The sequence below is a fragment of the Eutrigla gurnardus genome, assembly GCF_963514095.1.
Source record: "Eutrigla gurnardus genome assembly, chromosome: 24".
Lineage (NCBI taxonomy): Eukaryota > Metazoa > Chordata > Actinopteri > Perciformes > Triglidae > Eutrigla > Eutrigla gurnardus.
In genome coordinates, this window is record NC_139935.1 from 3,773,258 (window position 1) to 3,790,155 (window position 16,898).

Sequence of the window (16,898 nt, forward strand, 5' to 3'; positions counted from 1 at the left end):
CAGCACAGGGAATAAATCTGCATCTTGGTAATGGTGAGCGTGTGTTCGTTTCTGATGCAGCCCCCTCATATTACTGTTCTCGTTTCGCTGCCTCTGTCTGGAGATGGAAGGACGGAGAAAAAAGGGCGGCGAGCGTATAAAGAGAAGAAGAGACGGAACGGGGGAGAGAGATACAGCGGGAGAGAAACAAAGAGTGAAACAAACACATACGGAGAGAGAAACAGGGAGGGATGCTGATGTGTGTGCTGCATCCCAAGGGATCACTTACTCAGTATAGACACAGTACTGGAGGACAGAGCACAGCGAGGGTTCATTGGCCAAAATCTCTCCTCTTTACACACACAATCCCCTCCAAGCAATATTCCTGTAAGCACTCGTCCACTGAGAATAACCGCATTGACTGAAGTGGAGTCGATGTGAGAGGACGAGAGAACGAGGGGAGGAAGAAGAAGAGGAAGAGAAAAAATAAATAAAGCGGAGGGATCAGGAGGAAGCAGCGGGAGGAGGAGTGTCCACCTGGCCGGCGTCCAGGGGAATTAAACAGTCTGTTTACCGCTCTCAGCAGCGCCATGTTAGCCTAATGGCACGGACATGAAGCCAATTGATTTGTGGACCAATAGACCTGTCCCACAGCACAGGCAGATTACCTAGATCACTGGCTCCGCATCGAGTAGACATCGCTTCTCATTCGCCCCCCCACAGGCGGCGGAATGTGGACGGGGTTTAATGTGGGCACGCCTGGATGTATACGCTCACGTGACCCCTGGAGAGGAACACGGAACGTCCGGGAGGGTTTCAACCGGCATGGCGTCGCCTTCAGGCCTCATTTATTACATAAAGGAATGATGATATAAGACTGGGTGCAGTAACGTTACATATAGGCTTCGAGATCTGGTAAAGAAACTCAGCGTGGAGGAAAATAAAATGACTTTTGATTATATGACATGACAAAAGTGGTGTTATAGTTACTGATAACAGCAACATAGTTCATGATTCATGTTCTGATATATCGATACTGCCGTTAAAGTTAAAGCTTCTTCCCTCCCGGAGCTCTCGGTTGGAGACTTAAACGTGATAAGCTTTAAGTTTAGCACTGCTGAATTTGAGGCCGCTACGCAAAAAGACAACGTGCAGAGAGAATAAGGTGACTAGAAGTCCAGCTCTGTCTCCGTTGCAATGAAGTTGACATTCGAGCGTTAGAACGTGGAGTTTTAATAAGCAACTTATTCCCAGAAAGACCCAGTCGGCTGCTCGGTGCACATTAACAGTGCACATTGTTCCAAATTGAATGTAACACCCAAATAATTTTTGTGAAAAAGAAAAAAGAAAAAAAAACCTGGACAAAGAAAGACCACACACACTTGAAACCACAGTTGTCCATGTGTACGGCCGGAGAGGGAGAATAATTCCACATTCTCCACAGTTTTCACTCATGTCAGTGTCCCGGTTGATAAGCATGAAAATCCATTTATCTACAAAGGAGCTGTACGGCCCATACTGGACAATGTCTCTTTCATGGTCCCTTGCAGGCCCTTTTTTTTTTTTGTCCACAAAGCCACCCAACTGACTCCGCCGCGGCTGTAATAGGCCACATTCATTTGATATAGACACATCAAGGGAGATATTGCCGCGCATCAGGAGAAGTGGGGCCGGCTCACAGAAGCAGCAATATGCTGTGAACATAAAAGAACAATGGACGCCAGGCAGATGCAGAGACAGGAGAGACACAGCGGCGTGGACGTGAGCGCCCGATATGATGCTTGCGATGTGGGACCGCGGTTGTTCTCCAGGCTGCCGGTGAGCAGGAGATCCACAATTAGGCTCCTGGAGGAGGAGGAGGAGCTGTCAGATTACAGATTAGAAGGTGGGGAAAGGGTGGGATTAAACACGGCGTCTAGATGGTGGCCCCAGTAATACAGCTCAGCAAAGGGCGTTGTCAAATATAGTCCCATGGATTATACTGTTATGAGGGGGGGGGGGGGGGGATGTAGAAAAAGAAAAACGTCCCTCCTGGAGATTCTTATTGAAACGCTTTCCACACCGCTCAGTGTTATTCACTGCTCATCTAATCCATATTTGTGTAAATGAGGTGCGCGGCGCTTTACAACACACGGCAGACACTAGAAACCTTTGAGACTTTGGTATTAACGACGCTACGTCTTAACCACCCTCTGGCTAATGCGGCTAATGAATGAGAGAGCGCTAGCAGGCTAACGGCTCTAATTCTCCTTCACAGGCTATCGTGTTGCAGCCCGGAGACGGATCAATACCATTTGCTCAACACACAGGAGGCCCGGGAATCTATAAAAGAGCTTTTATTGAGTAATTAAACACCCATTACTGTCCCGTGCAGCCAAACAATAAATTTGATCAGCCTCTCAGGCGCAGATCCAGCCGTGATTAATACTCAGTGCATGCATGACATAAAGGAGCACAGTGACATTTTGCTAAGTCCCGTCTTAGACCCTCTGACAGGGGTTCAGCTGCTTCAAGGTTGTTTAGTCGGGCCTTTAAGGACCTTAAGAGGACTCTGTGTGCAATGACGGCAGCCACTTACTGTCCAACCCTGCTGGTCTGGGACCAGCTCCCACCAGTCCCGGCCGTCCCGATGACGCCGTAGCGAGAAGCACATCGCATGGCAATGACGAGCGTCAGAAAAAGTGATATTTTAAAGCTTTTTTTCTGTTTGCACTCTGGACTGTAACCTTCTAAAGGCTGACAGTCCAGTTAAGTTACTACGCAATATGCCGTCAATATCTCTAAATGTCGCTTTCATCATAGTTTAAAGTCATTAATGTTCAGAAATGGTAACAGTGTGGGTTTGTAATACGTAGGAGGATGTTGCAAAACGAGATACATTAACGTTGAGATGAAATGAACCCTTTTAGATCACATCATCATATTGTGCATTTTTTAACAATAAAATGTTTTTCTTCCTGGAAAACAAAATATGACGCACGCCTACACCAGCTCGGACCAATTTCAACCAATCATATCAAGATATCCATCCATCAGTCAATCAGAGCTCCAGACGGTGGTGAGCTAATCTTCTCAACCATCAAATCAAATTCATCCCAACGTTATGTCCCGCCTTCATATCCTGTTCCACTCAGAAATACGCCGCCATGGCGAAGGGTAGAAAATAGAAATTAACTTTAAATATTAGCTTAGAGTAAACGCTATAAAGTGTGTTAAAATAAACTGTTGCAATAGATATAAAGAAAGGTATTGTTGTTTGTTAAAAATGTATTATTTCCTTTATGAGGCTCGCATTGGAGAAAAAGATTTTTCAGACATTTTTCTTCTATTCAAAACCAGCCAATATAAATAAAGCATCTTCCAGCAAAGTGGGAGCACCGTCATGTCACACTGGTTTTTCACCATCCACCCTTTTCAGAGTGACTGAAGGCTGAACAGCTTTCTCCCCCGGATTCCCAACGTCCTTTTCCACAATTAAAAGGAGAAAAAAAAAAAAACCTGTTACAATCCCATCCTTGTTGGAGAATATTTAGCACTGTTGAGCCAACAATATGGCATCTGGGTGATTCTCCGAAATATGAATGGCCCATTCACTGGGCTCAATGGAGTTGCTTGGCAATGGCCCTCCTTCCCCTCCCTCCCCCTGTACTCAAAACAATATTCAGCGCGGCAGTCTTGGCACTTTTCCCCGAAATCAACAAAAGAGGAACTCGAAGCTGTCCCTGAAACCCTCAAAGCATTAAGCCTCTGTGAGATGCAAGTACTTGGCACAAGCAAAGCGATTTAGCGACAATGGGCAAATCATACAGTGCTTTGTGAGATTTAGGGGATACAATAGCACTCCGTTTCCAAAGCACACATTAGTAAGCATGTCATCGGGACCCCCTGGGGGATTTGAGCAGCCTAGAGGGTTGTGTAGTGAAGAGGATAAATATATGTTACTGGGCAAGAAGATGGGCCGCTGCCAACGCCTCCCTCCTTCACACAACATACTGTGGATTATGAGTGTGTGGAATACATTAATAGCATAATCTTCTGAGCGAAAACACACTGAACCCGCAAACTGAACCCGTTTGGCTTGTCGAGCGCATACATCGCAGCGCTTCCAAAAATCAATTTGCGACCATTTAGCAGAGATCAAGAGGTGCAGTTGAGGAGCCTTACCCAAAATAAAAAAAATAATTAAAAATTGATATACATACATATATATAAATACAATATATAAAAATAAAATGAGCCCTCTACTCCGAAAATAAAACTTGTTATAAATGTGCGGCGCTTGCAGCCATGCTGACCTCTGAGTGCTAAACAAAACCAACAACGGACAAGCAGACACCCACTCAAAAGTCAATACCATGCGCGCCTCCTCTTCCTCTTGTATGGTTAATGCATGATGCCAGGTAGGGGAGACAGACGGAGAGTAGGATCTCATTATACGCTGCATGCTATCATTAGCTATCTACCACATGTGTCCATCCTGCCAGCCGAGTGGTACAAGCAACATCCTAATGCTCTCGCCTGCTTCCAGTGGGGAAACTTGGCCCGCACACACACACACACACACACACACACACACGCAGTGTAAGCATGCACACACATGATCACAGGCAGGCATACAAACACCTTACCTCCCCCAGCAGGCCTTGCTACATGAACAGATTTTAAGTCATTTTTTCCAGCACAAATACCAAAGAAAAGAAACTCCTAATATGAGGATTTGCTGCTTTATGTGATTCTCAAGTCCATATCTTTGGATTCTGGATGAAATAAGATGATTAACTCCAGCCAAACTTGATACAGGATTTATAACAATAAATTAAAGACGTACAAATATGGTTTAGACTTAATCAGTGTCCTCTTTTGAGAGTCTTCTAAAATTAATTGGAACAATTCTTGCGTTGTTTTTTCACTTCTTCCCATTTTTCATTCATTGCCATTTAATTTTCTCTCTGCTGGCCAAACTATGTAATGACACCGCATCTGAATCATTCTAGAAGCACAAATATGTTTTGTATCAGCGCAAATCGGTACGATAAATCGGCTGACTGATAAATCTGGGGAACTGATCATCCAACACAATAGATTGTGGGTCTAATTAAAGGAACATACAAGCGAAATTTAGACAGAATCAACAATAAAACAGCATCAACTCATCCTGAAAAGTCCAGCTTCTCAAACGGGAGGATTTGCTGCTTTTTATATATTTGACTAGTTGAGTTTTGGTGTTTTTTTGAAGCCATTAATTGAGACAAATAATTGGCAGACTAATCGATGGTGGCTGTAATTGCTCGTCGCGACGCTGTGAGATTTGCAGCTACGTAACAACGGCGGTCATTTTTTTTTTTTTTTGCGCTCTCTGCTCTCGGTTTGTGTCCGTCTCCAGGAGGCCACGGCCAGCTCAGTGATGCTGTGCCACACGCCCAGCCACTCAACATCCTTTGTGTCCATCGCCTGGCAACCTGCCAAGCTCACACACACACACACACACACACACACACACACACACACACACACTGCTTCTCCCTCGCACCCAATGAGCCATTGTTCATTAACGCGCACGCACACCTTTTGCCGCCTGGCAGACAAAAGTGTCTGACTTACTTGCAGCTCGAGCGAGATGCCTCAATCAAGGCGTTCAAGCTGCGCTGCAGGCGTGACGTGGAGGGTGGGGGGTTGGGTGCTGCTTGGGTGTTTGGGGGGGGTAGAGGGTCTGTAAATGACCACTATCTAGCCCAACCTCGCCGTGACCAAAATCAGATCATCCAGCAGAGATTACAGTCAGATCCTTCCTCTCTCCTAGCTGTCGTTTTCTTTGACCCTTTGGGGAGAAAATGAAAGAAAAAAAAAGGCTCTCATCGGCGTCCTCCATCGTCGGCCAAATGAGCGGCGAGCTCCTCCGCATATCAATGCACAATTTAACTTAAGACTTCCATGGCAATAACCTAATTAGAAACGGCGCTTCTCATTTTCAAGGCACAATGTAAAGGATAAGCTGTCCGCCGCCATGTCTATTGAGGTCTAATGGTGCAGAATATTCCAAGTTTTTTTCTCCCCTATCCTTTTTTTTTAATAAGTCCTTAGCATATTTAACGCTTCCACACGCTGAATGTTTTAATATCTGTGGAAGAATCCGGGCCATGGGTGGTGGAGATTGCTGGTAAAGAGTAAAGGGAGGTGAGCGGGGGTCTGCTTAAAATTCAGAAAAGGGGGCAGAGGATTGCAAAGAAGGTAGAAGGCAGAGGAGGGGGGAAAAATCCACAGCTTTGATTTGATTAAAACGTATGAAAACGACGCATTACATAAACCAAAGAAACTTCAAACATTTGGCGAGGGAGGGGTGGGGGGTTCAAAGAAAGTGAGATTATGCTTTTAATGCTGGAATTAACATGGAAATGAATTGAGCTGAATGTGTCTGAAAATTGGACATCTGGCGACACTGATCTTGGATCAGTTTTTTTTGGCCCAAAACGTTCCCGGATGATATCGGGACCTGATCTGACCGTGCTGCCGTCTGGCGTAACTAACTTTAAAAAGCTTTCAGATCATTTGAAATGCAATTTTTTGGTGGATTTCTTTACGACGCGTTTGGGGTCGGTGACATCACACCCTGAGGTGACCTTTCAAGTGACACATAAAAGCATCAGTGAGCGTCACAGGTTAGATCGCCATCGCCTTAAGTACATCCATCAGATAGTGACTGGATAATGACCAGTCAGCGCTGGCAGAAAGGCGTGAGGGCAGGATGAATATAATTAATTGAGTGTTTGAGAAAAAGGCACCCGACGACTGTCAATCACAGCACAAAAAAATGCCACTCGAGAGGACCGAGTGTGTCAAGGATTTGAAGAAATCTGCGTCTGCGGCGAAACGGGCAGCGGTACCGGGAGGAACTTGGTTCGGCGAGGAGGAGCTGTCAACGAGCACGCAGAGGAAACACAAAGACTTAACGCCGCCTCGCTACAGTTAGCTGACACGCAAGCCCCAGCAGCACCGTCTCATGGGACGGGAAAGAGAGGGAGGAAATGAGTGGACAAGTAGATGAGAGAGCGAGGAGACAAGACAGGCTGACGCACTGTCGAGTGAACGTGGAGAAACGAAGGCAGGGAGGGAGGGGGGGGGGGATGAGACGGAGAGAGGGAAGACGGAGAGAGTGGAACAGACAGACAGGTCCGAGAGGGATTTGTTGTATTTGCATGCGTCGGGCTCCCATGGGGTCCGGCTCCGCTCGGCGAGCCCAGAGCACAAAAGATAACACTTAACATATTTGCTAAAAGATGACAACCCTGGCTGGATGTTGTTTGAAGAGGCCCTTTGTCGGGCGGGAAGAACCCACTGATATGGACGCGGCGGAGACTACACACACACACACACACACACACAAAATAAAGCACAATATTCCCCGCACATCTGGCAGGAGTCCCACAGGGGGGGGCGGGTGCGATGGCACGGCGGTGTCCCCGGGACGGTAAAACAGCTTTTAATGGTAAACATTACAGACTGATAGAAAGTGTCAGGATAATTTATTTATACGGTCCCACTGGGAGTCGCTCCGCCACCCTGGCAGCACACCGGCTCTCTATTCATTTCAGGGGGAAGTATTTAGATAAATAAAGGCAGAGTAAAAAGGTGGCCTGTTTGCAAAGCACTTTTTCTTCCATTCCCATTATCTCCCCTCTCTCTGTCCCTATTAGCCGTATCGGGGAGGGGGGGGTGGGGAGATACGTTATGTGTATAATGAGGGGGATTATTGCTACTGTCAGCGCAACACGCACAGACAGCGGATGCACAGGGACGGATCTTAAGCCGGGGACTGTTGCAGACAAATAGACTAAGAGGAATAAACAAGCCGCCGGAGCATCTACATTATTTACACTGTGCACGGGAACACACGTGCACGCCCGTACCTGGGCTTTCCTTACACACACACACACACACACACACACCTGGGATGCCAGAAAATATTTTTATGTTGCCGAACATTTCTTATAAAAATCAAACAAATCTGAAAGTCCGATTTTAACGAACATTTAGCGTGTGAAGGAGTGCGATGTGTCGTCATGACTACGTCCACGCCAGCTCACCGTTTGACACCTGCGAGCTCAAAGAAATGCAGACGTTGCCGAGGCGGCGAAATGCGAACGCTGCATGGGTGCATCAGCAGGGGGAAGGAGGAAACAGCAAATGACGTGGAGCAAATAACTGTGTGTGTGTGTGTGTGAGAGAGGGAGAGGTCAAAGGTGAAAGGTTGAGTTCTCACTAATAACTGCTATGAAAACCAAGAATGTGCCATCGTGAACGTCCAGCGCGACAGAAAGCACATTGTGGGCCTCCGAGGTGATTATTCATTAGAAAAATACCCGTTCTCCATCCGTTCTCACTCACAAGGCCGGGGGGATATTTTTTTCCCTATTTCAACAATCCACCATTGTTACGTGTGAATGTAGTTTCCTGCAGCGTTACAAATAGCTCAAAAGAAATCCCTTTTTATCTCTTTTTTTTTGTTTGAATACCTGAAACTGGAACGATCTGCTGCTATGCCATTAACGGCGTTTATTCCCGTTATTAACGTCGCTGGTTATCAATCACCGCCATGAAAAGTGTACCACGACACATGAATATGCATTAGGACTTCTGCAGCTGGTTGAGGCCTCGTTCACGTCTGCACCTTCCACACAACATTTTAAAATAATATTGAAATCAAAAAGAAAACGCTGCACACGGTTGCATGTGTTGGAAAAATAACTGCCTCATATTTGTATCACTCATCTGCAGGTTTCTATTATTCAAATTTAAAAAAAAAAGTTCAAGAACAATATTTGAGGACAGATTATTTTTTTGGATGAAATGTGTAATTTAAACCATATCATATTAATTGCCCACTAGTGTGGCTGCGTCAGGATATGAAGAAGAAAAAAAATGGACAGTGAATAATAATAAATACAAAAAATAATAATAAGTGCAGTGGAGGTTTGAGCATACACACAATAACATCACCTGAATAAACACACCCAGCTACTGCATTTTACACCTTCTAATAATAATAATAAATAATAATAATAATAATAATAAAGGAAGGTACCTACCATAGACGCTGCTGCTGCTGATCATCTCGTGCTGGAGTGAGAGGAAGAGGGAGAGGAAGAGGAGATGAGAGCATTGGTATTAATGAAGAAAAAGAAAAAGATCCCTCTTTCAACCAAAAAAGAAAAACATGACAAAGTATTTTTTTTTTTGTGTGGTTCTTGTTTGGTCCAGCACTGCTCGGATATCAAGGTGGGCCCTTCAAGTACTGGAGCAGCAACTCAATAGGAGCAGCATCTAACCTACATGCATCTCATTAGAAAGTGGAGCCCGGGATGACAGGCGGGGGAGGCGGAGGGAGGAGAGGGGAGGGGAGGGTGGAGGAGGAGGAGGAGGAGGAGGAAAAAAATCAACTGGTGCAGCTCGTTTGGAAAAATGATGCTTGGAGTTCAATCTGTTCAGAACGCCTTCAAAATGTCCACGCTTTAAAAATAATAATAATTAAAAAAAAAAAACACGTTGCGGTGATGTCTCCTCTGTGCACGCGTGCAAAGGGCAACTTGTTGTATCGCCGCAGCCGCGCGCCTGCAACACAATCGCCTCCGCGCGCGTGCAACTTGTGTGTATTTCCCCCCCCTATTGACGTGTCCGCGCCGTCGCGACGTGCGACCGCGGCTGCAGGTGCGCTCCTTCTAAAAAAATCACATTCAAAGACACGTGCACGCGCTCAGGTATACGCTCGCAAAAAAAAAATCGGTGCAAACTTGTTAAATGACAAAGTGCGCATGCATGACAGCGAGGTGAACGTGCACTGCGGGGCTGCCGCGCCGCTCCGCCGTCCAGCCCGTCTGTCTGACCACTCCGTCTAACTGCAGACGCAGCGATCCCCACACACGAGCCTTCCTTACCTGCTTTCTTTTTGTTTTTTTTTATTCTAGCGACAGGTCGACCTCTCACGTGGGGGGTTAGGGTCGCATCGATCCCGGGGAGGGCTTCTGCTGATGAACGGGGTTGCCGAGGTTAAGCCGGGTTGCGCGCAAGCTGAAACCATCCCAAGTTAACGCAGGAAACACTGACCACAGCCACTGCCATGTTGGAATTTCACCAGCCCTGAACAGCTGCTTCTCAGACTGACCAGTACGCTCCGCACGGCGCATGCGCAAACAGGGGTAAAGGGGGGGTTAGAGAAGGAGGAGGGGGGAGAAAAAAAATACTCAATTCCTATTACTGCTCATAAGGTTATTATGGGCGTCTAGTTTGTATGGTAACATGATGAAAGGTGAAGCTTAAAGACTTTATGAGGAGCTTGGAGAGGAGAGGATGAGAGCCACGTGTGAATTTATAATTTTATAATAATATAATATAATAAAAGGTGAGTCAAAAGTCTGACTTTTTCTCAGAAATGTGAGGGAAAAAGTCTGGAATAATGAGATTTTTTTCTTCTTTTAGCAAAAAGTTAGAATTCTGAAATCTGATTTTTAAAGAACTCAGAACTATAAATAAATAAATAAATCACATGTGGCACTAATCCTCTCCAGTATTTAACAGATTAAAGTTTTATTCACTACTGCACACTAACTTAAAATGCATTTGTGATGAGTCTGAATCTGTGGAGTGAGTCACATGTAAAAATGTATTAAAGTGTATAATAATTGAAAATTAGATGTGTTTTATCCCCACAAATCTGTTTGGTGAACCAATCAGATCACACGGTGAGAGCATCAGTGTGAGAACAGCCCCCGACCTCAGTTTGGGATCCCACTAAAGCACACATGGGACGCCCCCGCCTCCCTCGTCTGTAAACGCGCCCCGCGGTGCCTCCGTACCTCCCCGTGATAATTATAGCAGCAATATGGAATTAGCAATTGGAGCCCTAATTAGAATGAAAATGTCCCAGTTAGGCGGCTATCAAAGCGTCAGATTTAAACAAGACATCAAAGAGGTTGTTCCTCGTCGTCAGACCGGTTGAGATGCTCCTCATTGTGGTCTGAAGGGTTAATAAAAAGGGTGTGAATCACAAAAAAAGTCACATCTGGGGGTCGCACGTGTAGAAAAGTGCTGTTGTTTGCCGGTCTGTGTTTATTGGGGCAGCTGCAGCTGATGAGCCACTCTACCTCTCACTCTCCATTGTCTATAATTAATTGTCCTTTCTTACAATTCTGTCAATTCATTTGTCCAGGGCCGCAACACAATCAAGGTTTTTGTTGGCGTGTAATGGGAATGGATTGAAAACACAAACTAATCGCTGTGTAATAGCTTTTTTTTTCTCCCCCCCTCTTTCCTTTTTGGTTACGCGGTGCTAATTATCAGTTATTAGACAAAGCCTTAAATTAGAGTCTTTAATGTTAAAGTGAAGGGGGAGAGTAAAAAACAAAAACAGGGCTTTGGAGTTTATTATAGTGTGCAGATGCGTTACCCAGCATGCTCTGATTTGCATACCGGAGGCAAAGGTATAATTCAAGTGTGTTGGATATGTGTTGCTGTTAAAAGTATGGCAAAAAAAATGTCGGGGTTGAGTTTGTGCGACATATTTTCTGATTTGCGACAAGCTGCGTGTGTGTGAAGGAGATTTACCGGCGACATAAATCTAAATAGATTTTAACTCATTAGCCATTGGAGAGGTAATGATGTAAGTCTGCCACTAATGAGCTTAAGCTCTTAATTGAATAGGAGGGGGGTGGAAACACACACACACACATACTGCATGGACACCCACACAACCCTCAATGCACAAAAGGATCTACACACACACACACACACACCTACGAATGCAATCCCGCCTCCTGTGTTGGTATGGGGTGTTCTTTTTGCCTCCCATCTCCCTCCAGGGTCATATGGGGGGAGGAAGGGGGGGAGTCAGAGTCACATGACCAGCTAAATTTCAACTCCAGTGCCTGCGGTCTTCACTGTCGTCCCTCATCACATCCTTTCTGCAACCCCCATACACACACACACTGCAAATACACACTCCATACATTTTTTTTTAAAGCGCACAAATTATCCAGTTTAATATTATTCCTCGCGGGTTATTTATGAAACGGGGAATTATCTTTAACACGAGGCAAAAACAAAGGTTGTTATTTCTTTTTTTTTTTAATCAAAGCAGCCATTGAACGTCACACTAATCAAACCTCTGCTGCAAATGTTCCATATTGGCGGTATTAGAGGGAAAACATGCGCCGCTTTGATGCCACCTCTCCTCGACACATTTCATATTTTTATTCATCTCCCCCCCCCAAATAATTATCAGCACTTAACCCTCCGCGTCTGCGACGACGCCACAACGTCAAAATCAATTTGGATAAAGAAGAAAGCTTATAGGATATAAAAAAAAAAAAATGTCCATTCTTTATAAACTGTGCATTTAGAAAGAGATTATGTTCCCTTGGTAATACAGGCGGGGGAAATGATGATATCCAATTTCTTAGTGTCTTGTATCAAATATGGGCTGATATAAACAAAGCCCCAGTGAATGGAGGACAATGGAGGAAATCCACAGGGAGGAGGAAAAAAGGGAGATTAGAAAAGCCCAGATAGTGTTTCCAGCAGCTGAGATAAAGAAGAGGGGACACAGCGGAGGAAAATAGAAGAGAGGGATGAGTCGTCTTTGCTCAGAGACTGTGTGGCCAATCCACTTTTAAGAGCCGGACTAACGCCCTGATGGGACGCGCCGCAGATTTGAGCAGAGCCTATTGAGCATAAGCTGCTAAATTTGGCAATAAAGGGAATGTGATTTACTGTAAGCTCCACTGGGCCGAGAGCAACGCCGCCGACACACACACACACACCTGGAAAACACACAATAACTCACTCACTCTGTTACCGTCTCTCTCCCTCATTCTCCCAGACACACACACACACACACAGCGCGAGCGCCGCTGAGCGCCACACACTCCTGCAGCCACTCATGCGGCTCAGCGGCAGTGACTTTGACAAATAACCAGGAAGTCCTGCTGTTGGCTTAAAAACTCCAACTTGTTCAGTTGCAATTCTGCATTTGTCCTGCTTTAATGGCTGTGGAAGTGGCTTTGGAGGTAATCTGTCAGTGATTGATTAGAGCCCGGCCAAATCCCCTCGCTGAACGCATTGGTAGGCTGCAGGGCCGCCCGCCACTGAGCCAGGCAGGGAGAGAGAGAGAGAGAGAGAGAGAGAGAGAGAGAGAGAGGGCGATGGAAAACACACTTCGTCTGCGTGGGAGTGCATGCACGGAGCTGCAGCGACGTTACTGATAACAATCCAATAATCAATTTCAAAATAAAATACAATCCTGTTAGGAAATTAAAAAAAAATGTTGTTCCCTTTAATATTTGTTAAGGTGTAGAAAATGATTGAAACCGTTAATGAACATACAGCATATTATGAGGCTTATTATAAGGATTTTAAAAATACATACGTTACCTTTTGCCCGACAAAGAATTGTACAGCTTGTCATCGCACACGGTGACCTTACTCGTGACCCCAGAGAGGTCGACCTGTTTGAACTCCTATAACATTCATCCAAATATATAGTGCTGCCGTGTAAAAAGGAGAGCGTGGGCTTGAATATTATAAGTATATTGCTGGTGGAGGCGGAATTACTTTAAATAATTGCTTAAATAACTTATAAACATACAGTATAAAAAAGGATATCTACATATAATTACTATATAGGTAAACACAGCAAGAGATTACATAGATATATTAAAAATATATGTATATTACTATATATATTATTGTACTATACTTTATGTACACAATATATATACACTTTATGGGCTTGAAACATATATTGTTGCTGATCATTAATAAATAAATAACTTACTATACATATATATTAGAAAATTACAAAAATACAAAAATAAAAACACACACACACACACAAACACACACACAACACAGATGATTATATATATTTGTTTCAGGCAGGTGGTCAGAGCAGAGTAGAGCGGTGCAGCATACGCTAACATCAGGTGTTATGATGAAACGTGATGTCATCACACTGGAACATGTGTCAGCATTGATTTGACTTCTCTGCGTCCATCACAAACATCTCGTACAGCTTCGTGGAGGATCCTTCTCTCCGTCTAAGTTACAGTTACAGACACAAAGCCGCGAGTCTCTTCGCAGCTTAACATCCACATTATCCCCCATCTCGCGAAAGAAAAAGACATCTTAACGGCCGCACAGATTTAATCAATTCCTACACTTCACACGCTGTAAATGAACGAGTCCGCTGATGATTACACTTATGATGTAACCGCTTTTATGCCAGTTGATGACTTCATTTGAATTTTGCATGTAGAACAAACGAAGCCGGCGGGTTGATGTTGATTCTGAACGCAGTAAGTGATCACGCCACAAACAGTAAGGAGATGCTCAGTGAACACTTAATATTCACACTTTTTTTTTTTAATTAAAGCTGTTCATTTAAAAATCTCTCATCTCTCAGAACCAGAAAACGTTCCCTTTTTCTCCATTTCTTCCATAATCAAAGGACACGTCGACGCTCTGACCGTGAAAATGTTTAGCATTAATGTTAATGTCGCTTAAGTGATAATTATTCAGCTCGCCACAAACCTGACTAACAAAATGGAATTCAATCAGAGCCCGCGCATAATGACAGTCATTATGAAAAATAATGAAAAAAAAGGAAGTAATAATGACATCCCTGTCTGTATTCAGATCTCTTTTTCTCACACATCTCCATGGTGATCTGAGTTTTTTTTTTTTTTTTACCCCAACTCCACATTCTGGCTGGCCCTGCTCTAATCACATTGTTTATGGTAAACCAGGCGTTGTGTGCTAGCTCCGTGCGTGGACTCATTTAATTAACCACTTGAGAGGTGTGGAGCCGCGTCTACAGTCGGCCGCCGTTGTCTCCTGCAGCGGTGAGTGCAGGGTTATTGTTGCTGACCGGTCCATCTCTCAGCATCTCTCTCTGTTGGCCATTTCAAATGAGACAATCCTCCCTCCAAGCAAAGAATTTCCCTTCCTACCCGCTAATGTGAACCGACGTCAAAACGACAAGAAAACACAATATAATTAGGGGAACAGATTACGCATGCTGGGATTAAATGACAAATCACAGGCTGCCCTTAAAATATCTGTACATCCTTTCACATCCCAGCATTTAAATAATTCCAACGACGTGACAGTAATTTCAATGTTCACACCTTTTATCGCTACAATCGCTGTTAAGTGTGTGTGTTTCTGTGCACCGCACTAGTTTCTGTGTGGATGTGTGTGTGGCGGACCATGTCCTTGAGGTTTACTCTCTTGATTCAATAGCGCTCCACATGGATGGACTCAATCAGATACCTCAAACCCAGTGAAGGGTGATGTTCAATGGAGCTGAAGTTACACTGCAGCGGCTCCTCGGAGAAAGACGGCCTGGTTCTCAGACGGTGTTTACATGCACAGACCCCCCCCACCCCCCTACAAAAAACCCGAGAACTTGAATTTAAAGCATGTAAACAAAGTGGCTTTGACTCGCCGATAAATTGCTTAATTGCCGTCAACGTGCAAATGTGTGTTTGCAGTCTTCTATGATATCTTCACATCTTTAAGGCTTGACTTTAAAAGAAACTTTTTCGGCTGTCGGATCGATTTGAAGTAAAGATTTCTATTTAAATCATCAAAAGGCGTCGTCCTAAAATCAGATGTACAGCTAAAGAAGCAGCAGCTCAGCTGCAGGTAGTTCTGTTTCTTCTCTCCACACAACAACAACTAAAGCAACTTGAAACGTCCAGCAGGGCTTTGTGGCCCGAGAAGCCATTCCTCCTTGAATACCTTGAGGATAATGAAAGTGAGCCGGGGGGGAGAGCGGAGATGGAAAACTGTGCCGTCGGAGTGCACTGAGCCATCGCGCGTTTCTGCTTGAACCCATAACATTGTGGCCATGTGACAAATGATAGCAAACACTGAGCCCGAGTCTCCTCGGAGAAGATCCTGGTCGGTTCACACTAAAGGTGCATGTTCGGTTCTGGTGTGAGGTTTTTGTGTTTGTGATCATTAGTTAGCCGTGCTCCGGTGACAAGAGCCGGTTTGTGTTTCCACAACAAGGTGCGGAGTAACTTTAAGGGAACGGTACGACGAGACGATGGGACCACTCTTAGCTTAGTTGAGCTAACGGCTAATATACTGTAAGCAGGGGGAGTCAGGTGGTGTTAAATATGTATAATTTATGATACAATTCAAACAGGATAACAAACGTATCTGTCTCTCGCCCTGGGCTACTGAATAGGAATATTATATTCCATTCCTCCTAAAAGATCCCCCAAAATGCAACACACCGGCCATCTAAAATGCAACATGTTGTTTAATTTAATTTGTGTGTAAACGGATGTATTTTTTAACACTGGACACACTCCTGAAGAGGAAACATATGCTCCAGGAATACTCATATTTAAAATAATAAGAAGAACTCGATACCTCTCTCTTTTAAAATTCCACCCAAAGATAAAGAAGTTCATTTTAAAATCTGTGTAATTTGCAAAAGGTTTTGCAGAATAATTAAGAACTTTTGGGATGCTTTTCAATATTGGATGAGTTTTAATGATCAAAGCATTCTAACAATTTATAGATCGACAGAATTTGGGAATAATATCTGAATTATTTAAGCAAAATATATCATAAATGAATGTCTTTTCTCAAAAACTATTCCTATATTTTACTAAACAAAAGATACGTAAAGTGTCTGAATATTTAATTTAATTCCTGATTGACCACTTGTTTTTTTAAATATATTTTTGGCCCTTTAATTTCATTTTTTTCCACTTCATAGCTCACCCAGTTGTTTTTATTAATGTAAATTGTATTTATTAAAGATAAGCATCTGTTTCCCTGAGTAATGTCATATTTAGCGGATACATAAGCACTATGATACAGATTTACTGTAAGAGTAAGTGTATTAAAAGTTT

The 16,898-nt window shown here is 44.1% G+C and overlaps 1 protein-coding gene across 5 annotated transcripts in view; it reads right to left on the reverse strand.

Annotated features, from left to right (window-relative positions):
* Window positions 1-16,898, reverse strand: part of LOC311010194 (fidgetin-like) — a 72,969-nt gene that overhangs the window by 16,383 nt on the left and 39,688 nt on the right. For 2 of the 5 annotated variants that reach the window (XM_084004780.1, XM_084004784.1), the window contains one exon: window positions 9,063-9,093. In XM_084004780.1, coding sequence (XP_083860906.1) covers window positions 9,063-9,093 — 31 coding nt within the window. Of the gene's footprint in view, window positions 1-9,062; window positions 9,094-9,908; window positions 10,057-10,077; window positions 10,099-15,297; window positions 15,407-16,898 lie in introns of those variants that run through there. The other 3 variants (XM_084004783.1, XM_084004781.1, XM_084004782.1) reach the window with 3 other exon arrangements.